Below are 22,477 nucleotides of genomic sequence, written 5' to 3'. Positions count from 1 at the left end.
CTCGGCATTTGGCCATTTGATGAACTCCGGTCGAGTAATAATGCGCTCCTTTTAAGTGCTTCAAAGCTACTCGGCACATCCCTCAATAGATCCCCTGTGTGCACAAATACAACAAACGGGATCTTCTTCTCCTTCTCAGGCCTCCTTCACAGCTCACCAGACTCCCTGGCTGAGTCCTGGTTTCGGGCCAAGCTGAGCCGTCAGCAGAGTTACAGTTCAACGTATGAAGAGTCAGACCTGGACTTGAGCCGATCGCTGGGCATCCACGCTCTCATCGACAACATGGTCAGCTTCATCAGTGGTGACGTGGGCTTGGCTCCAGCTTTTAAGGAGCCAGAAGAAAGTATGTCCACCAGCCCACAGGCCATTATCCTGGCTATGGAACAGCAGCAGAGCAGAGCAGAGGTGAGCGATTCCTCAGCGAGAAGTCGAACCACATGATGGTTAATCAAAGTCAGCATAGTTGATTTTGTTCTTTTCTTCTATGAAACTTTTTTAATTCATTTGTGGAGGATTTTTATTTTTTGTACGGTTATACCTTTTCAGAACAGAGATGACAGTATTATATACGTTTTCTTTGTCTTCTCAACAAATCAGTTGAAGACCGAAATCTGTAATGCCTGTCTCTCATTTCACTCAGTCTAAAACTGACTGATTCCTACTGACGATATAAAGACTTCGTCAAAAGTTTGGGTTTTTATTTTCTAAAGAAGAACACGTTATCAAATTTAAAAACAATTCAAATTAGTCAGATGATATTTTAAAAATGTCTCTACAGTTTTGCTTAGAGGCCTATCATCAACAGCTGTCAGTCCTCTGGATCAGTTTCCTGGTATGGCTGCTAATCCAAATCAATACATTTAAAAGGCTAATAAATTAGTAGAAAAACCTTTTGCAGTTGTGTTGCACAGCTGGAAACCATGGCACAGCATTATTTAGGTTAGTTTAGTGTCCGAAGCATCAGTCATTTTATTGTTCTCCAGTCATCAGTTGTTCTTCTGAGAAAGGAAGGCTATTGTGAGTAATTGTGCAGAAACTTAAAATCTCTTATCCATATCCCTTTAGGGAGCAGCAAACACTGAGTCTAAAATAGGCAGAAAAAGGAGTGGGAGGCCCGATGCACAACTGTGCAAGAAGACAAACATCTGAGAATGTGTCGTTTAAAACGGAGACACCTCACGGGTTGTAAACTGGCAGCTGCATTAAATAGTACCTGTCAAACACCAGTGTCAGCATCACAGTGGAGGGGTGACTTCATGGTCTGAGACGGGCCGACAAAAAGAAAAGACTGAGCTGGGCAGAACAGAGCACACACACTGGATACAGGAAAACATTATGGAAGCCCGTTTCCGCCACTAAAAAAAAAGGATCCATAACTCAAAATTTTGAGTTAATAACTTGAAATTTCGAGTTAGTGCTGCCAATCAGTAATCTACGTGAATGACGTCATTTCCTTGTTACCCAGAAGCTGAAGCCTCAGCTACAAATGCTACAGCTAAGCTACCGGTATTACATCCAGTCGTGAATGCACAGATTGCTGAGTGTTTTCAGCCTGGCTTCACAAATGATGAAATCCCTGTTATTAGCTGAATCACATGGTGTTACTATCAGCAAACGTACTCGCGAAAGCGCCAATTTGTTGGGATCCGTTTTTGTGTGCGCGTTCCTCTGCGCCATAAGCTTCCGGGTAACAAGAAAGCGACCTCATTCACGTATATTTTTGATTGGCAGAGCTAACTCGAAATTTCGAGTTATGGATACTAGCTGTTTTGTTTTTATTTAGTGGCGGAAACGGGCTTCCAGTGAAAACATTTTACCCAGTAAACAGTCAAACTGCAGCTTGAAGGAAGACTCCATCCATGTACCTTGAAAAATTGACATCTACAATACCATGATTTTTGCACTTAAGAAATATTAAAACTATAGTTCTGCACCACACGTCTCAGGAGTTGGTCTTCAGACTTTGTTTGGACAAATCTGTGTTTCTCACAAATTTGGAATCTATTTGTAGCGAAAGGGGGAATTTGTGCAAGTCATATAGAGCATGTGCAGTAGTGGTTTGGTGCCTTCCAGGTTTGAAGAGTGGTTTGCATGTTTTTAGTAGATAAAACATGGTTTTGAAAGGACTTATTGGGCTTATAGAATTCTATGAGGAAACAGCCCTCGGCCATGACCTCAGTAAACACTATGCTATGAACAAGCACGTTGTTTAACATTTGTGCTCAATGGATCCATTCTGGATTCAGTCTCTTGCCTAACATGCTAGAGCAGTGTTTCCCAACCATTTGGAGCCACGGCACATATTTCACATTAAAAAAATCACACGGCACACCATTAAACAACAATGTCACAAAAAGCATATTGATCATTTTCCCCTGAGCACCATGCGTAGCGAAACTGGCTCGGTTTGTCACCAGTAGACCTTTTGTGCTTTCTTCTGACCACTGCTCATCCTAAGGCCTTCATCTGGGTCAGCATTTTCTCCAGGAACCAGATCAGGCTGACTACTTTTTCTCTTCAGATATTTATCTATTGCTATTACGTGACTATTATGTAATTTCTTCTTCGTCTTCTCCTGTTTTACTGGCATTTGGCAACCCATTTAATTAGAGCAGGTAGTTGTACTCTCCTCTAGTGGAAGACAATGTAATTGTTCTGGCCGTTACTCACACCGATCGCTTCGAGTAATAATCAGGTGGAACGGCACACCTATGTGTCGCAGCACAGTGGTTGGGAAACGCTGCTCTAGAGTAGCCGGGAATTGATCCACCGACCTCCCAGTTGCTCTACCTCCTGGCTTGCCGTACCCACTCAAACACAGCTTCCTTGTAAAGACTTATTTAGGCTATACTTATTGGCTAAAAACATCTACAGCTCCAGGCCTAGTAACAGGGCTTCACAAACCAGTGTTACTGATGCTAATTACGTCTATCTTATCAGTCAGTATTCAGAATATTCATTTGAGTGTTGGATGTGTTCTGTGTCCAGCTGCGTTTGGAAGCACTCCACCAGATCGTGGTGTTGATCTCAGGCATGGAAGAGAAGGGCAGCCAACTGAACAATGCAGATCGATCCAGCGCAGTCTTCCAGTCCTCTTCACTGCTCACCTCTGTCAGGTTGCAGTTCCTGGCTGGCTGTTTTGGCCTTGGCACTGTGGGAACTGGAGTGCTGAAGAGAGAGAATGTGCAGCTGCATCATTACCAGGTATGGCTCTCATCACAGGATGAAGAATACCTCGAATTGGGAGTGTCTGGACAATTTGTGAGATGATAGGCATTATCTGTTATCTCATAGATTTGCATCTTAATGTCTTTACAGGATATTTGGCGTGTTAAAAAATTCAAGTACGTAATAGGTGTCACAGTAGTAACGTAGCGGGCCAGCCAATGAAATGATTCAACTTTGCTGTCCTTTCTTGATGGCAACATAGATCCAGGTTTGCAAAAGTAATTATTGTTAATAACGATCATCATCAAAATACATCACTGGTTCATTTGGGTGTTGGAACCACCAGGAAGTCCCGCTCGCTCTGCTAATGCTCAGAATGTGGTTCTGATCTGCAGGGTTATCTGTTCGGGGTTTGAGTTTGTCCCTTTGTTTGCTCTGCGTTCCTCCAGGCACTGTGTGGATTTCTGGTGTTTTAAAAACACAATGTATCAGCTGACATCATTGACAAACTGATTTCACTAAAATTTGTTATATGAAGCTATTTATGAGTTCTTACTAAAACAAACGTGACAATGACGTTTTTTAATCTTGTTTTCTCTTCATAACAAGTTGCCTCTGTCGTGTGTCTTATTTACGTTTTTACATTTTCATTTACTGGCCAGTATAAATGCAGATACCAATGTATTGACAAAAACCTAATATTGACCAGTATGTCAGTCAATATTATACTAATATATTAATTATTAAAATATTATTAATTAAGCCCAAATTGAAGAATTGACTCTTCTGGAGTTGATATTAATTACCTCCACAGCAATGCAACTCCAAAAGTGACCAGACAAAATCTAGCATTCAGTTGTGGCACATAAACACATAAACTGAAGGACGTGGAGAAATAGCAGCCTGAGCCTTTCTATAGCACCATATCTAAGGACTGATTTAGGGTGACCTGATCCAGCCATGCCTACAAGTTTGATCAAAAATAGAGAGGGTGTCTGTCTCAAGAGACCAGCCACATACTTTTCATTTAAAGATCACTAATACTTTTAAACTATATATTTTTAAGATCACTTTTAAACTATATATGACCATTTAATATTTGTACATGGATACTTCATCATCTGCTGAGCTGAGGTCAGGGCTCTAACACACGAAACTCCATAAACTCACTTATTTATTCACAACATTGTTGCAGTTGCTCTTTGTCTGCTGATTAGACATGCAACCATCTTGCCTCTGGACAGCTGACAATTAGCATGCCTCTACGCTAACAGTATGCCAGCTAACGTTAGGCTCAAGGCCTAAAAGTCACATTTTGTTTCTGATGAAGAGTCTGATTGTATTCTCACATTGTATGAGGATTTATTTACCGAGCGTTTGAGTCCAACAATGCTAAATCACCTTCAAATTCAGTTTCAATACCATCAGTTAACAGCAGCTAACAGTGGTAAAAACAGCAGCGGTTACCAGCAGAAAAGTTTAGGATATCCTAAACTCACTTTAGTAATGCTGTCATTGGATAGAAGTGAATTCATTGACTCGTCCACTCATATAAGACACATATTGACGGGTGAGTGGTAGTGGTGAGATTTCCTTCTGTTCTTATTTTTTTTATATAAAATATTTCAGGGATTAAGTTCTGTACACTGGCACATAAACTCAGAGTGGGCTGCCTGCAGTACAAAAGGAGTTTACCGGTTCATTGTGATGCGCTGTATCCTCAATATAGGATCTCTGTATTTGTTTGACAGGAAGAGGTGCATCAGTATTTTCACCTTCAGTGTATGTGTAAAGGACTGACTGATTTGTTGTTTTGAACTCTGTCTTTGTGTGGCTGTGCGTTTGTTTTTGACAGGATGGTGTAAAAGCAGCAAAGAGGAGCCTCCAAATGGAAATCCAGACGGCTGTCCATAAGATTTACCAGCAACTGTCTGTCACACTGGAAAGAGCACTTCAGGCAAACAAGCACCACATAGGTAATCCAGAGTGCTGCTGTATAGAACTGAGGAGTGTTCACAGCTGTACTGCTTACATTTATGAAAGCTTATTAGAACTTTCAGGCGATAGCTTCACCTGCAGGTAGATGTGAAGTTATGTCTCCAATCGTGTTTTGAAAAGAGAACTTAACGGCCTTACTCTAAACCTCTAAAACACAAGGCCCAGCCTGTGAGCTTCTATTTGACCCCTTTCTTTGATCTTTTCATTTGTCACCGTAGAAGCTCAGCAGCGCCTCCTGCTGGTGACTGTGTTTGCATTGAGCGTTCGCTACCAGCCAGTGGATGTGTCTCTGGCCATCTCCAGTGGGCTGCTCAATGTGCTGTCCCAGCTCTGCGGGACGGAGACCATGCTGGGGCAGCCCCTCCAGCTCCTGCAAAAACCTGGCGTGTCTCAGCTCAGCACTGCCCTGAAGGTGGCCTCCACACGGCTGCTGCAAATACTCGCCATCAGCACGGGGTAAGCGCTCAACAAGGTGCAGTAGAGGAATTGGTAAATCAGAAGCAGTGCAACACCAGTGTCTTTCCTTGTGTTTGCAGAACATATGCAGACAAATTGAGTCCCAAGGTTGTCCAGTCACTGCTGGACCTGCTTTGCAGTCAGCTGAAAAACCTGTTATCTCAGGCAGGAGTTAGTCTCCTTCATGCTGGAAAAGAGCAGGAAGATGGCAAACATGAGGACAGCGCCGACTCTGAAAGGAAAGACTTCAGAGGTGAAACTCGCGTTTGTTGTCATTACATCTCTGTGTTGGTTAAAGCTTGTTTATTTTCTTTAAATCTTGAGATGTATAAGTCATTGACTTAGCAACACTCACATGAGTGATGCACTTTTGCATGAGGTTTAGATGATGTGGTGTGAACAGTATTTGCTTCAAAGAAAGTCCGTTTTTGTGTTTGTATAAGTGCAACCTGTTATTATACTTATTGCAATTTTGTTGATTTTCAGCGTTGCTGCGCAAACAGCATACAGCCGAACTGCACCTCGGTGACTTCTTGGTCTTCCTAAGGAGGGTGGTGTCCTCCAAGGCCATCCAGTCCAAGATGGCATCCCCCAAATGGACTGAGGTGCTGCTGAACATTGCAGCGCAGAAGTGCTGCTCAGGTACGAGAAGCTACTATCGTGTATGGTGCTTTCTCAAATATAAACATAAGTGAAAATGACGTTTCCTCTGGTTATTAAATGTAGGTGTTCCTCTGGTGGGAAACTTGAGAACTCGGCTCCTGGCTCTTCATGTTTTGGAGGCTGTCCTGCCTGCCTGCGAGGCTAGCATGGAAGATGACCAAATGACACAGGTGCTAATAGTTTCTCTGTGCAAGTCCTCAGTTTGCCCTACATGACTGTCGTCAGTCCGCCAGCTTTAATATTTTCTTGTCCTCTAGGTCATTGAACGGCTCTTCTCCCTGCTGTCTGACTGCATGTGGGAAGGTCCCATTGCTCAAACCAAACACTCGATCCAGATTAAAGAAAAAGTTCAGGAGCTTAAACTACAGGTGTGCAGGATCACCTAGCTGTGGATGTATCTTTATCTTTATTTGTTTATGTAGCTGACAGCTGCTTGAATTCACAGGGAGATACAGAGGAGGAAGATGAGAACCTTCCCATTCAGGAAATTTCCTTTGACCCAGAAAAGGCTCAGTGTTGTGTAGTGGAAAACAGTCAGGGGCTGACACACGGCAGCGGGGGTAAAGGCTACGGCCTGGCCTCGACTGGCATCTCCTCTGGATGCTACCAGTGGAAGGTACAGTATTTTTCTCATTGGCTCATTATTACTTGGAGGCAGTGTTGGGAAGGTTACTTTTAAAATGTATTCCACTACAGATTACAGATTACATGCCCCAAAATGTATTTTGTAACGTATTCCATTACGTTACTCAATGAGAGTAATGTATTCTGAATACTTTGGATTACTTAATATATTATCATGCTTTTTACAACTACATGAATGCACTACTGCTGTGATTTATTACTATTACTGAAGGCTACTCTCCACACCAACACCAACTACCGTATTTCCCGGACTACAGAGCGCACCTGAATATTAGCCGCACAAGCTAAAAGCAGGGGAAAATCCTGTTTTGTACATACATTAGCCGCACCTGACTAAAAGCCGCAGGTGTTTCAATGTTGACTTATCATATGTAAGAGAATATGCACAAATCGAATTGTCAGGAAAGAGATGGCTGTTTGGAGACACACCACTTTTATTAATATTTTGAAAAACAAGTTATGGGTACATATTTGCATAACCTTTTAAGGTATGTGTACAAGTAGTGGTAATTACAAGTACAAAACATGTACTGTGCTTCATAAATGAGTAACAAATGTAGTACATAACAATAACCTACAGCACACCAGAAAAATAGATTCAGACTACCTTTTAGGCTCAGGTGCAGTGACACGGCTTTAACAAGAAGAAAAGTCAGTCATTCACCACCATCTTTCTCTTCTTCCTGCGCACTAAAACCACCAAAGTCCTCTCCTCCAGTGTCGGAAACGAACAGGCTCAGGGTGGCTTCATCATCCACTCTCAGCTCCTTTCTTTCGTTGTCACTTTCAAAACCAAAGAAATCCTCATTGTCAGTGTCAGAGTCGAACACCTTCTGAAGAGCCTCCTCTCCATCAGGCAGCAGTCCAGCCCTTCGAAATCCGTTGGTGATCGTGGATGTTTTCACACTTTCCCACGCTGTCAGAATCCAGTGGTGGAGTTGGGCATAACTTGCTTTTTGCAAGTTTATCGCCGCTCATCATCCACGCCTCCAGCTGAACGCGTAGTGCTACTTTGAAGTTTGTTTTTCGCGCTACTTCGTACGGCACTACGTTGCCTGGCGGATGGACATGTGACTAACATACCACTCTTGAACTCCGATCCTTCCGCCAGGCAACGTAGTGCCGTACAACAGCGGAACAAACAAAACAAATCCGCTCATGGACAATCCATAGAAAAGCCGCACCTGACTAAAAGCCGCAGGGTTCAAAGCTTGTGCAAAAAGTAGCGGCTTATAGCCCGACAATTACGGTAGATGTTTAAACCTTAATATAAATGAGTAACAGTAGGTGGACATTAGGTAAGGCTGCACTTTTTGCAGCGATCTCATATAGAAAACTATTCCTCGCGTATATAAAACAGGTCCGCGGCTCCAAACCGTAGTAAAGGGACCTCTGGCTGATACGTCGGGTTCGTGTCGGGCTCGTAGCTGAAAACTAGCTTTACTTTGTTGTCTGGGTCAACTTTGCTAGTGGGAGACAGAGAGAGGCGTTGAAAGGCTGCTGCAACTGAACTTATTGTTTCGGAGGAAAACACGAACACAGTGTGCAGTCGAGTCTTAACAGCTTACTTACAGCTGGGCTCGTCAGGCTCTCTTCTTGGCTGCAGTGGTTATTATTATATTTACATGCTTCCAGCTCCCGTTTCTGCTCGGTGACAGCTCGTACTTTTCCTTTTTCTCCCTCCTCGCTCACAGACACATCACAGGTATGGCCGTCCATTCTCCCTGCAGCACGGACTACACTGCCCATCAGGCTGCATGCTTTAGGGCGATGCCTGTAACACTCTCTTATTGCCTTCATATTTAATCATTTATTGAACAATAATTTTTAAAAACATTTCTTCACGTCATTATGCGGCCGCAAGTAGAGGTGACATGGGCAGTGAGATCGAGACACAGGAATTAGATCCTCTTAATGTGTGTTTGTTTGGGTTTCCACCGGCGTGGAATCACCAAAAACAGAGAGGCCATAGCCTAACATATGAAACAGGAAGAGACAGCCGTGTAATCCACTTATTTCAACAAAGTAACTGTTTGTGTAAACTGTGTGTCACAAACAGAACTGGTCGAGCTGTTCGTCTTGCTTCGTTAACGGGAATAAGTCTCTGAACCAGCGGGTCTGCTGAGGCGCAGACCCAACACTCCCCAACACTGGTTGGAGAACACTCAAAAAAGAAGATTAATATTGTTTTTAGTCAATTTTTCTGCTCGATTTCCTTATATAATAATAAAGCATAGTTTTGTTTTTAAATATCAGTAACACAGAGGTGGGAGAGGTGGCCTTTGTTTTTATTTTGCTCCCTACGTGTTTCAGAGTTAGTTTGTTGTCACCCGTAGTTCTACATTGTGAAGGAGAATCGAGGCAACGAGGGGACATGCGTGGGTGTGTCACGATGGCCCGTGCACGACTTCAACCATCGCACCACATCGGATATGTGGCTGTACCGAGCGTATAGCGGAAACCTCTATCATAACGGGGAGCAAACGCTGACGCTTAGCAGCTTTACTCAGGGAGATTTCATCACCTGCGTTCTGGATATGGAAGCAAGAACGGTCTCCTTTGGCAAGAACGGAGAGGTGAGGGGTGAAAAAGGAGAGCAGTCAGTTATTCGTGCAAGTGAAAAGACTTTAGTTAGACTCCTGTTAGAAATCAATAGTTCTTTCTCTAACTATCAACGTTTGATTCCAAAGGAGCCCAAGTTGGCCTTTGAGGACGTGGATGCCACGGAGCTCTATCCCTGTGTGATGTTCTACAGCAGTAATCCAGGAGAGAAGGTAGGTGGCTGGACTGAGTCCGTCCTTTTGAACATTCACTCTTTGAGGCTGAGTGTTGAATTAATTAATGGAAATATTCATTTAAGATATCTGTGAAGTCATTTCACATGTTGTAATGTGTGTTTTCATCTTCACTATAAAAAGTAATTAAACAGTAAATAAACAGTTTTAAAGTCGTTAGATCTTTTTATCGTGCAGTGCAAAACTAATGTGACACATGACGCTGTTTCATGTGCCTGCATGTAGGCTAATATTGTCCACCAATCACAAGTAATTAGCACATGTCATCGACATGAAATGAAATCTTTTATTGATGAGGTCTGTCAGCTTTGGATCTTTGCGAGAGACCCAAAAAGAGAATTGTTGATTTGCGAATAGTCAAATTTACATTATGGATTTTTGACTACTCAGACACTTGTTTGTATCTACATTCATCTAACAACCGTTGATTAAACACTTAAAACACCTGAAATCACCTCAAAGAATCTGTTTCTGAGTATATGTTAGTTACTGTATATGTTTTGTCTTTATCTTCGGTCTCTAGGTTAAGATATGTGACATGCAAATGAGGGGAACACCGCGAGACCTCTTACCTGGGGATCCTGTCTGCAGCCCTGTGGCCACAGTGCTGGCTGAAGCCACCATACAGCTGATCCGCATCCTACATCGCACTGACCACTGGACCCCTCGCATAAACAAGACTATGATTGAACGACTTCACAAAATCAAACTGTGCTTTAGAGAGTCAGCTGGCGCTTCTGGCGGCGGCCTAGGACAGAGGCTGAAAAAGAGCCGCTCGGTGCAGAGCCGCGAGGAGCACGACACTCAGAGAGAAAGCCAGGAGACGCCCACACGGACAGATGAGGAGAAAGGTCGCCACGGACGGCAGCACGGCTTGGGGGAACTGTCGGAGCACCACTTGAGAACCCTCTGCACAGAGGTGTGGCCTGTCCTGGCAGTGATCGGGGGGGCGGACGCAGGACTTCGGGTCGGAGGCAGATGTGTGCACAAACAGACCGGGAGGCATGCTACTCTGCTGGGTGTGACGAAGGAAGGCAGTACCTCAGCTAAGGTGCAGTGGGATGAAGCCGAGGTCACTATCAGGTATCGAATGAAAAGTTTTCTGCTGTTTACTGGCTTATTCTTATTAAATGTAAAGCATATATGTTTAGGACATACTAAAGACGTAAGACAAAGTGCTGAGTGACTTCTACCCCCTAGGACCTGCGTCCACATATGTGGACATCACATTTTGGGTTGTCTAGACCACAATACTAAATATTGCTCTACAAGGGCCTGATATCCACTTACGAGGACGTTACACTGCCACCGTTCTATCGAAATGCAAAACGAATGCCCTCATATGTGGATATCAGGCGCTTAGAGAGCAAGATTTTACATTCATCAGGTCCCAAACAGCCCAAATAGCAGAAGAAGTTAAGAATGTATGCCATGAAAGAGTTCGGGTCTTAGGAGGTTAAGGCTTAGACTGCAACCGTTGTTCTGTTTCTCTGGAATAATGACTTCAGGGGTTAAAAAAGAGTAACATCACTTTGCACGGCATGTGAAACGAGCTGTCCTCTAGACACGTGTTCGTGTTGCTGAAGAACACGTGTCTACTGGAACGTGTCGACATCACAGATGGAGCTGGATGTGATTTCTGGATGTGTCTTCATGTTTTCTGCCGTGTCCTCCTTTGAAATCATCATGTCACCCTCTGTTTTCCTTTGCTCCGTTTTACTCTTTCACATCTTGACTTCGGCTTTTGACTCATCGTCCATACATTCTTCTGGGATGGTCACGTGTGATACCCACATAATGCACCTTTTTATTTGTCTCGCATGCTGTGCCTTTTCTCTCCTACCCTTTCCCTCACTTTGTGTTTCCTTCCCTTGTCTCTTTTCACTCTCCACTCCCTTCTATTAAAGCTTCCCAACTTTCTGGTCACCTAGTGACACTCCATTGTACAACCTGGACCCGTGCGAGCCTTTGCCCTTTGATGTGGCCCGTTTCCGTGGCCTCACTGCCTCCTTGTTGTTGGACCTCACCTACCTTACCAGCATTCACGAGGATACTACAACAAAGCTCAGCGCCCGACGCCACGAGAAGAAGCACCGCAACACACCCTCTACTGGGCACGAGCCGACCGGCGGCGAGGAGAAAACCGACGGCGAAGGGCACAACCGTAATGACTCAAAAGATAACGTTGGAGCCCCTTCGGCTGCCACAACCTCTGACCTACGAGTGTCCCACAGCCTCGATGAGGTGAAAGCACACGTGGCGCCCAACTCAAAGTCAGAGAGTGAGATCTCCTCTGTGGCTGGGGGCGGGGTAGGTGCGAATGAAACCCTTTTCACTGCTCCTGCTCCTGCTGATGGGAACAGGAAGAAAGGCCATGATCATGGCTGCCGCAGTCACGAGCCCTCTCCTTCCTCCATCACCACTCAGTCAGAGATCCATGCTGTGCAGCTGTCCTACCTCTACCTGGGAGCTATGAAGACCCTCAGCGCGCTGCTGAGCTGCAGCAAGTATGCTGAGCTGCTCCTCATACCAAAGGTAAAGAAGCCTGCCGAGTACGTTTACTTAAGCTGTAGCAGTCCATGCACTTGGCGTGCTGTGCAGTTCATAGGAATTCTTACAGGAAATCTTTGACTTCTACAGAAATGTGAACGTTTCTGGTTGTTTGCACCATGTGTAAAGTATGTTAAGTACATATGTAAATACATTGTCTGAAGTTGGTGAAATCAAAAACAGATCTCAGTTAAATATTACGAGATTTCTAACCACCAGTTCTGTCCTGACCTCCAGGTGTTACCAGAAGCAACCCCCAGTGGGCACAACGCTGATCTGAACACCTGCACCAGTGGAAACCCAGCTGCCACCTCACCAGTATACCAGGACGAGGTGGAGATGCGGGCAGCTCTGCAGTTCCTCATGCGTCACATGGTGAAGCGGGCAGTAATGCGCTCCCCCATCAAGCGAGCCCTGGGACTGGCAGACCTGGAGAGGGCGCAGGCTATGATCTACAAGCTGGTTGTAAATGGGTTGTTGGAGGAGCCTAGTGGTGGGAAAGCAAAGGCTGGTGAGAACATGCAGATAGTTTCAGTTCAGAGTCCAGTTTATAATCAAGCCACATAGAATAAAGCTACAAATGATCATTTTTTTATCTCTTTCACAGGTGTGAGAAGTGAACCTGAAGGTGAGGGGGAAGTTACAGAGGGGGAACAGTTGGCACAAACCCCCGTCACCACCAGTCCGTCAGCTTCCAGCACCACCTCCTTTATGAGCTCCTCACTGGAGGACACTACCACGGCTACCACACCTGTCACTGATACAGAGACCGTCCCTGCCTCGGAGTCTCCAGGAGTCATGCCTCTCAGCCTCCTGAGGTCAGATGGCACATATTGTTATTTAGCTAGTGCTAACGAGTAGCCTTGTTTCCGTGTGGGATTAAAGCCAGATGATTATTTGAATCCACCTGCAGGCAAATGTTCTCCAGTTACCCCACCACCACTCTTGTTCCGACACGTCGAGCCCAGACTCCTCCAGTATCATCCCTACCGACCTCTCCGTCAGACGAGGTTGGCCGCAGACAGAGCCTCACCTCTCCGGACTCCCAGCCCTCCAGACCACAGAACAGAACAGGTACCTGTAAGTATGCCAAACTGCAAGGAGTATTCTTTGGTTGGCCTGTGGAAAGCTTGGACCTTATCCATTATGGAAAAGTTGAAAAAATAGAAAACACAAACAGATATTTTAATATAATTCCGTTTTACTTTTTTCATCTTTTGATACTGTATTCAGCCGCCTGACCCCGATGATGATGATGTCATTGTTGTTTCCTTCAGCCCTGTCGGACCCCAGCAGCAGACTGTCCACGTCTCCCCCTCCACCTGCAATTGCTGTGCCTCTGTTGGAGATGGGCTTCTCCCTGCGCCAGATCACTAAAGCTCTGGAAGCCACTGGTCAGTCTATCTGCAGTAACCAGCCCATTGTTGTCCATTTACAAATACATGAAGTCAGGGTAAAAAGATTATATTCCAGGAATAATCAAGATGTTGACTTATTTTTTCTACCTAAAATCTTGAATGTTCTCAGAATGCTCCCTACCAATTCATCCTGTGTAACAAAGCTTCTGTGCGTCATTACGTGTCTGTGACGTGGCATAACAAGATTTCCCCTACAAATAGTCGACCTGTTATATGTTTTTATCCCAGGTGCTCGAGGAGAGGTAGATGCTCAGAACATCACCGTGCTAGCCATGTGGATGATCGAACATCCAGGAACGGAGGATGAGCACGATGAGCCCCACGCCAGAGGCGGCGGTGTCAGCGGTGAAGCCCCCGACTCGTCCTGTCCTGGTGCCACAGCAATCACTGGAGCCAAGTCTCTGGATAAAAACTCATATCTGTGCTCTCCCAGGGTCATAGCCAGCGCAGACACTTCCGAAGTGGAGGAAGGTTTCAGCGAAAGGTACAACAGGATGCTCATTGCTCGCAGCGTGTTGCATTTTAATTACAACAGTAATTAAGTAGAGTAGTAGTAGGATAAGTAATGTTTAAAAGTTGTGGTTAGAAGTTTACATACACTCATCATGGACATGTATGTCACAGTAACTGCTCTTATTCCAGGCGTCTTTAATGAATTAAAAAAAACTGGGTCCACAAATTTGAATTTATTTGGGATTTTCTCCAATCCACACAGGATCAAACATACATTCAACTGAGTCTTTTAACTAGTAGCCTATTCATTCCTTATTATTGATCATGATTGACAACTGATAGCTTCGCCCTTTCGATATAAAAATGGAAAAGTCCAAGGAACTCCGTGAAGATCTAAGAAATACTGATGGGATTTCTGGCTCTTTTTGGAGAACCGGCTCTTTCGGCTCCCAACCGGCTCTTCGGGTTATTTTGTTGCTTTAATTAATTTATTATTAACAATAATATAAAATTACGCACAAAAGGAAGTACTAATGTAAAAAAAGAAAGTGGTTTTATTTATATATGTTTATATATAAATATATGTGGTGACCCCTAGAGACAAAACACGTACAAACTCCAAAACACATTTCTAGCATGAACTGAACTTCCAAAGCAGAGCTACTAGATCACTTAAATTACACAATTGAAAGCATGTGTGTATTGTTTGTGTATTTATACACAAGCATTCATATATAGTCAAATAATTTAAAATTCATTTACCTGTTACTACCACACACCAAATCCGGTCGTTGGTACTTCCTGGCTTGTGTAGCCACTAAGTAACAAAAGCTCAACACTGCGCCCTAGCATCCTGGAGCACTTCTGTTGTGTTTTGTATGTGTTTTGGAGTTTGTACGTGTTTTGTCTGTAGGGGCCACTGTAACTATACTTTTATTTATTCACGCCACATAAAATGTAATAAATAAATCATATAATAAAAAAACCAACTATTCACATTTCAACTTTTAACTATTTAAATTTTCAGCTTTTTCCTTTTAAACCAATTTAAAGTGAAAAAACACAAAACAGGGCTCGCAAAATCGCTAGCCCGATGTCCCGGAGCTAGTGATATCTCCGGTCGGGCGACCAAAATCTATCTCAGCCCCGCCCGTCGGGTTATCATATAGCCCGACGGGCGAGGCTGAGAAATCGATTCAATTAAATGAACTGTTCTGTGAAGAACAGCGTCAAATATCCAATTATAATTAGGGCTGTGCGATATGACCAAAATCTCATTTATTGTCTCATGTCCCGACAGCGACATGTATCACAAAATTTTACATTTTCTGTAAATTCTGTGAATCTCGAGCAACTCAACTTGCGTGAAGTGTTTCCAGCTGGGCGTCGTGTAGCTGGAGTCGAGTGTTACATAAGTTGAAACGGCCGCAATTTTCTTCGTGAGTACTTATACACGGCCTGTTCTAAGGTTTATTTTTTAGCACCTGACGGCTCTTTTTAGCTTCTCGTCCGTAAACACTCTGCATGCTATTTCACATAATTCAGTTTATTTTGAAAAATCTCGACAGGATCTTCAGCTTTATTTTGAAAGGTTTATGCGGAAAATAATCAAACGGACGGCGGAGCCATGCGATGCTGTTACCGTCGTTGTTGCTAATGACAACGCATAAAAACAGGCGCTTGTCCGTCCGTAGTGTGGTTATATTAAATATAAGAGAAAGAGAGAACTTTAAGAAATGAATACAGCCACTACAGTGTCCATCAGAACGATGACAAAATATTACCGTAAACAGTTTATTTTGAGACACCACGACAGACGTTTTCATATCATCATCCGATATATATCGTTATATCGAGCAGCCCTAGTTATAATCGTGTCAGAAAGTTGTCTATGGTCACCAAAAGCATCTGGTCTTGCTAAGGCTCATCTAACCAATATTAGTAATGTGTATGTATATATTTGAGGGAGTACGTTTCCTTTTAAACCTGTGTAGATGAGAGAAAATCCAAAGTAATTTCACATTTTTGCACCCAAGTGTTGTTGTTGTTTTTTTTAATCATTAAAACTTAGCGTGATATTTATGGCCAAGCTGCTCTAAGTATTTAGAGCTCGCTCACATAGATGCATTTTCTCTTGTTTGAAACTTAAACTCACTGTTTAATTCAACTGACGACAAAAAATTCTGCTGTGTCTGAAGTTAGAGAATGTAGGTCTGTGGTGCTTTTACAACCCTCCCAATTGAGAAATGGAAAGTACTGAGAGTCACCCCAACACAGAACAGAGGTGCCCAGCCTACTTCCCTGACACGAGATGAGATGACGTGTTTATTGAGTGTGTTTCTTTTTCTGCAAAATGTCAGCTACTCTGCGACTATGAATACTCTAAAGTGTGTATACTTTGTCTTCTAGTCCTGAAGGTCTGGAGCAGGACAATGCATCTGCATCCAGCAGTGCCCCACTCAGAGGCCGCTCTGCTGCGGGCAGGAAACACCGCTTTGACCTGGCTGCACGCACACTGCTGGCTCGTGCTGGTGAGAATATTTCACAAGTGTATATCCTACCTTTCTTTACAAGACAGTGAACGTTTATCTTCCGCTCAGAAGCTCATGGGAAACGTTGATTCTTTTGTAGCTGGACTGTACCGCTCAGTGCAGGCCCACCACAGCCAGTCACGTCGGGAGGTCTCGTCCTTACAGCAGCAACAAGACCCAGGTGCACTCTATGACTTCAACCTGGATGAAGAGCTGGAGATGGACCTTGATGAGGAGACCATGGAGGCCATGTTTGGCCAAGACCTCGCTAGTGACACTGACATTCTGGGAATGTGGATCCCGGAGGTACTGGATTGGCCAACATGGGTGTGTGACTTTAGAGCTGCCATCACGGTTCTGCGGTTTCGCTTCATCACTTATTGCGTCGAGTAAACTTCCATGCACGTTGAAATAAACCCATTTGTTTGGTTAAACATTACCCATGAAATCTTCCTGCATTAGGACTTTGCCCCTGAAACTTTAAATCATGCAACTAATGAAATTCATGTTTTGGATAACTCGATCTTTATTCTCAGTACTGATAACTGGCTGCTCATTCATATCTGTCAGAGGTTCAGATTAGATTGCATGAATGTGTATTGTTTCTCTAAAACATCTTCGTGTCTGTTGTACATCAACTCACAGCACGTGTGTGAGACAGACGATCGAGATGAAGTGGTAGTGTGCGAGCTGTGTGAGGCCAACGTGGCCAATTTCAATCAGCACATGAAGAAGAGCCACCCGGGCTGTGGGCGCAGCGCCAACCGGCAAGGCTACCGCAGCAACGGCTCCTACGTGGATGGCTGGTTCGGTGGGGAGTGTGGGAGTGGAAACCCCTACTATCTGCTGTGTGGCGGCTGCAGAGAGAAGTACTTGGCAATCAAAAGCAAAGCCAAAGTCCCCATTGTGGAAAGGTGTGCACTCCTGTGTGTGACAGCCGACAAAGCAACAGGAAGTTGATTAGATTTTTACACTTCTGCAATGAAATGATGTTTTAAATTAGGGGAAAAATCTATTGAAAAGCACGATAATAAAAAATATTTCTGCACTTATTTATATTATATTAGAATCTTTGTGTGATTTTATTTTGTGGTGTGACTTCAGATACAAGGGACAGGCTCCCGACCTTCTGGGAAAGCAAGACAGTGTTTATGAAGGTAACGCACGGTGACTGTGGATGTGATGCGTTGAACTGACACAACAGATTTAGAATTTTCCTTCAATTTTAAACTCTGTTGTCTTTCGGTCTTGCAGAGGATTGGGACATGCTGGACGTCGATGAAGATGAGAAGTTGACAGGGGAGGAGGAGTTTGAGCTTTTGGCTGGCCCTTTGGGTCTGAGCGAGCGCAGGATTGTCCCCGAGGCTGTCCAGTTTCTAGATAGTGACCCGTTGGGAGCCTCTATTGCCATGGTGACGGCAACCAACAGCATGGAGGAGACTTTACTACAGATAGGTTAGAAAACATCAGTAATTACCGTGTAGGGGATGTGTTCCTCTCCTGGGCAGCAAAGCAGTTCAGATCAATGAACCAGCTAAAATAGAACCAACATGTCCTGATATAAGGCCAAACTCTTTCCTTAAAAACTGTGTGGTGACTATGTGGATGATGCTAGGGTGAAGTGCAGGATTTTATTAAAGACAGGTCTGCCGTTAAACACAAAATACTTTGCAGGGATCTAACCTGAGATACGAAGAAAAAAAACACACGAATTCACCATCAGATCAGATGTGAGGTCACAAAAATAACTGTGTCCACACCTTTTAATTTCAGTCTTCACATGAAAGTCGTTTTAATGCCATTAGAGCGTTTCGCCCTGGTACAGTCAAGCAAACTTGGCCCCTTATCTTTATAAGTTGGGTGTTTGTGACTGTAGTGGCAGTAAACTGAGTGTGTGTTTGTGTGTTCAGGCTGTCAGACCTCAGTGGACAAGAGTTCTTCTGGTAGGGTGACCCTCGGTGAGCAGGCAGCAGCCCTACAGAACCCCCATGACCGAGTGATGGCACTGAGGAGGGTGACCGCTGCAGCTCAGGTGCTGCTGGCCAGGACAATGGTGATGAGAGCCTTGTCCCTGCTATCCGTCAGGTAGCCTTTTGTATCTGCTGGAAATACTTTTTTAGCCTAAATAAGGTACACAAGCTTTTTTTAGAATTCAGAAATTCATTATGTTCCTGGGTGGGATTGTCAATAAATATGATATTATGTGAATAATCATGCCGTGAGAGTATTCATAATAACAACAGTACATCTATTTCAACCCTTTGGATGAGGTTGTGTATTCATAGATAAAATATTAATTTAAATATTTATGAATTGTGTTTGACAGGTAAACAGAAACCAGAACAATAAGTTAGTTTTTCTCTCTTCTCTCCTTCCACACATTCAGCGGATCAAGCTGCAGCCTCGCAGCAGGTCTAGAGTCCCTTGGTTTGACTGACATTAGGACTCTAGTCAGGCTGATGTGCCTGGCGGCAGCGGGCCGAGCTGGTCTTTCCACCAGTTCGTCCACAGGCCCAGGCCATGCTGAAAGGCCCCGTGGGGCCACCAAGACGAGCAAACCCATCTCCTGCCTGGCTTACCTCAGCACAGCAGTGGGCTGTCTTGCCTCCAACAGTCCCAATGCTGCCAAGCTGCTAGTTCAGTTGTGCACTCAGGTAAAGTATCATCACCCCAGTATCTCCCTGATGACTGATTTGATTTTCAGCTTAGATATTGAAAACACAGTCACTGGGTGATGAGATTCCCCAAATTTGTTCAGTCCAAAAGGAAAAGATTCCTTGTCAAACATACCATTACATCGAAGTTTTATTCTCTCAAATGCCGTATGTGGAAATCTACACATGCAGTAACTGACAACTTGAACAGAACCCCTTTTTATCTTTAGGTACTTTGCTACCAGCAGCCTGTAGCACCTAATTTAATGTGATTTCTTTTATACGAGTCTGCAAAAAATGCCAAAGATGACATAGTTTGACATGGATAAAAAAGTCTCTTTTTTTTATGCTATGCTATGCTATGCTATATATATATATATATATATATATATATATATATATATATATATATATATGCTATATATATGCTATATATATGCTATATATATGCTATATATATGCTATATATATGCTATATATATATATATATGCTATATATATATATATATATATGCTATATATATATATATATATATATGCTATATATATGCTATATATGCTATATATATGCTATATATATGCTATGCTATATATATGCTATATATATATATATGCTATATATGCTATATATATATGCTATATATATGCTATATATGCTATATATGCTATATATATATATATATATATATATATATATATATATATATATATATATATATATATATATAGCATATATATATATATATATATATATATATATATATATATATAGCATATATATATATATATATAGCATATATATATATATATATATAGCATATAAGATAAGATAAGATAACCTTTATTAGTCCCACACGTGGGAAATTTGTTTTGTCACAGCAGGAAGTGGACAGTGCAAAAGTTATGACGCAAAAATTAGAATACAATAAGAATAAATACAGTACACAACTGTACAGAATAGAATAAAATAATATACTATATACAGTAGAATAAAATAGAATAAAAATATACAATAAGATAAAAATAGAATACGAATGCTATATACAACTGAGTAAAAATACAACGATGCCAGAAAAGATTATTGCACTTAGTGTTATTGCACATGTGTGGATGTGTGTGTTTGTTCAGTTAAAGTCTTGGTGTGGTGTGCAGTGTGTCCTTCAAAAATTGGAGTAAACTGAACTGTACCGGGAAGTCACAGCCTTAAGAAATAGGAAAAGTCCTGTAAAGACCTACAAAGAAAGAGATGGTGTGGTGTTCAGTTGATCCATCTGCTGTTTGCCAGTGCCTCATCAGAAATGGTCTCAGTGCAAAGGTGGCTGTCAGGAAGCCATCCTTGATCGCCAAAGAAGGGAAACTGGGAGAAAAGGTTAAGGTTTGCTAATTCATATGAGAACTGGTCTGAAAATCTAGAGCAACAGGTCTTATGAATCCACATTTTTGGTCATTATCAGTTTATACAGAGGTGGTGTGATAAAGTCCACAGAAAGTAAAGAAATGTATGTTGGGTTGATTACTTATTTATTTTAATAATGCTTTTTGACAATGAATAAATCTTATACTATTGGAAAGCCTGTTTATGTCTCATTAAAAGGTGCAACATTAGTAAGGAAATGCATTTGTAGGTTGAGCAGCAGGTGTGGGGTGCAGCTGTGACTTTTGCACAGATTTCATCAGACAGATTATCCACGTCTCCCCTTTCAGCTTTCTTGCACTTTAAAAATGTTGATTGATGTGATGCTTTTCCCCCCTTTTCTTATCCAGAACCTGATCTCTGCAGCTACAGGCATGAATCTGACAACGGTGGACGACCCCATCCAGAGAAAGTTCTTGCCCAGCTTTCTGCGTGGTGTGGCCGAGGAGAACAAGCTGGTCACGTCGCCTAACTTTGTGGTGACTCAGGCCCTTGTGGCCCTCCTGGCAGATAAAGGGGCCAGACTGAGACCTGCTTATGACAAGGCTGATATGGAGAAAAGAGGTTTGTAGACTCTGAGGAAAAGGCCGTTCCATGTCATTTCGTCTGTCATTGTTTCTCTCTTACTTCATGGAATTGATCTTGATTACCTTGAAGTTATATCTCATATTGGTATATTATGATGTTACTTTTTCTTAATATTTAAAGAAAAGTCATTTCAATGTGGTTTGTGTTCACATAAATATACTTTATACTCAGAAGAACAGTGATTCTGTGATGCTCTTATGTTCTTCTGCTTATTCTAAAATGTTCTTCCTGGTGCTGATACCAGTCATACACGTATTCGTTTAATTCATGTAGTAGTGACATAACTCATCTGCTTGTGCCAGTTTCTTCTGTATATTCACATTTTTTGTGCTTTTTGTGTCTTTTCATCGTTGCTCCTTCTTTCACTCACCGGGCATTCTTGTCACTTTGTGTTCCGTGTCGAGCAGGTCTAATTGCGCATTTGTATGCCCATCCTTCCCATAATCCTTCCGCTGTAGGCCCTCTGGAGCTGGCCAACGCTCTGGCAGCTTGTTGCCTGTCCTCGCGGCTTTCCTCGCAGCATCGCCAGTGGGGTGCTCAGCAATTAGTTCGCACTCTGGCCGCCCACGACCGCGACAACAACCAGAACCGTCCGCAGACTTTTGCTGACATGGCAGGGGACCTGCGAAAGTGCTCCTTTATCAAACTAGAGGCTCACCAGAGCAGGGTCGGTAGTTTGGTCTTTCTCTGTATTATACAGTGAGGTTGTTTGCACCATTTCTGATTGGTAGTTAAAATAATCCTCCTCTTGTTGCTTCAGGTCATCACATGTGGTTGGTGCAGTAAGAAAGGCCTTTTGGCTACCAGTGGCAATGACGGGACGGTCAGAGTATGGAACGTAACCAAGAGCCAGTACACCCTCCAGCAGACCTGCGTCTTCAATAAGGAGTAAGGTTTTTTTTTAAGGATCCCACACAGCTAAACAGAGACATCTTGCTGTAATTGGTCCAGTTTGTATTTATTTCCCCCCAATAAATCTTTTTTCTCCATCAGAAACTCAGTTACCAGTTTGAGAATTAAGATGCCTTTTAACGATCCCTGTGGGACAAATGTTTTTGGTTCGTTTCTCAAGGAATCGAACCAACCTGACCTTTGGCAGTTTGCTGAGGCAGGTCCTGAAGGCTCCTGTCCCATGAGCCTCTTT

General features: G+C 43.1%; 1 protein-coding gene across 9 annotated transcripts in view; it reads left to right on the top strand.

Annotated features, from left to right (window-relative positions):
- Positions 1-22,477, top strand: part of herc1 (HECT and RLD domain containing E3 ubiquitin protein ligase family member 1) — a 96,729-nt gene that overhangs the window by 47,843 nt on the left and 26,409 nt on the right. For 4 of the 9 annotated variants that reach the window (XR_013907693.1, XM_026187799.2, XM_026187955.2 and 1 more), the window contains exons 26-53: positions 140-405; positions 2,989-3,204; positions 5,024-5,144; positions 5,385-5,622; positions 5,703-5,875; positions 6,109-6,264; positions 6,349-6,455; positions 6,543-6,653; positions 6,731-6,901; positions 9,267-9,506; positions 9,621-9,704; positions 10,249-10,808; positions 11,633-12,260; positions 12,513-12,786; positions 12,883-13,093; positions 13,189-13,355; positions 13,553-13,669; positions 13,922-14,177; positions 16,556-16,677; positions 16,778-17,004; positions 17,323-17,591; positions 17,782-17,834; positions 17,932-18,132; positions 18,588-18,762; positions 19,064-19,331; positions 21,096-21,309; positions 21,741-22,000; positions 22,094-22,221. Coding sequence is in view for 8 of the 9 variants with exons in the window: in XM_026187799.2 (XP_026043584.2) it covers positions 140-405; positions 2,989-3,204; positions 5,024-5,144; positions 5,385-5,622; positions 5,703-5,875; positions 6,109-6,264; positions 6,349-6,455; positions 6,543-6,653; positions 6,731-6,901; positions 9,267-9,506; positions 9,621-9,704; positions 10,249-10,808; positions 11,633-12,260; positions 12,513-12,786; positions 12,883-13,093; positions 13,189-13,355; positions 13,553-13,669; positions 13,922-14,177; positions 16,556-16,677; positions 16,778-17,004; positions 17,323-17,591; positions 17,782-17,834; positions 17,932-18,132; positions 18,588-18,762; positions 19,064-19,331; positions 21,096-21,309; positions 21,741-22,000; positions 22,094-22,221 (6,013 nt within the window). In the remaining variant the exon portion in view is untranslated. The remainder of the gene's footprint in view (positions 1-139; positions 406-2,988; positions 3,205-5,023; positions 5,145-5,384; positions 5,623-5,702; positions 5,876-6,108; positions 6,265-6,348; positions 6,456-6,542; positions 6,654-6,730; positions 6,902-9,266; positions 9,507-9,620; positions 9,705-10,248; positions 10,809-11,632; positions 12,261-12,512; positions 12,787-12,882; positions 13,094-13,188; positions 13,356-13,552; positions 13,670-13,921; positions 14,178-16,555; positions 16,678-16,777; positions 17,005-17,322; positions 17,592-17,781; positions 17,835-17,931; positions 18,133-18,587; positions 18,763-19,063; positions 19,332-21,095; positions 21,310-21,740; positions 22,001-22,093; positions 22,222-22,477) is intronic. The other 5 variants (XM_026188029.2, XM_026188193.2, XM_026187725.2 and 2 more) reach the window with 5 other exon arrangements.

This window comes from Astatotilapia calliptera, chromosome 1 (assembly GCF_964374335.1).
Source record: "Astatotilapia calliptera chromosome 1, fAstCal68.1, whole genome shotgun sequence".
Lineage (NCBI taxonomy): Eukaryota > Metazoa > Chordata > Actinopteri > Cichliformes > Cichlidae > Astatotilapia > Astatotilapia calliptera.
The sequence above is the reverse complement of the archived record's forward strand: the minus strand, read 5'-3'. Positions and strand labels throughout refer to the sequence as shown.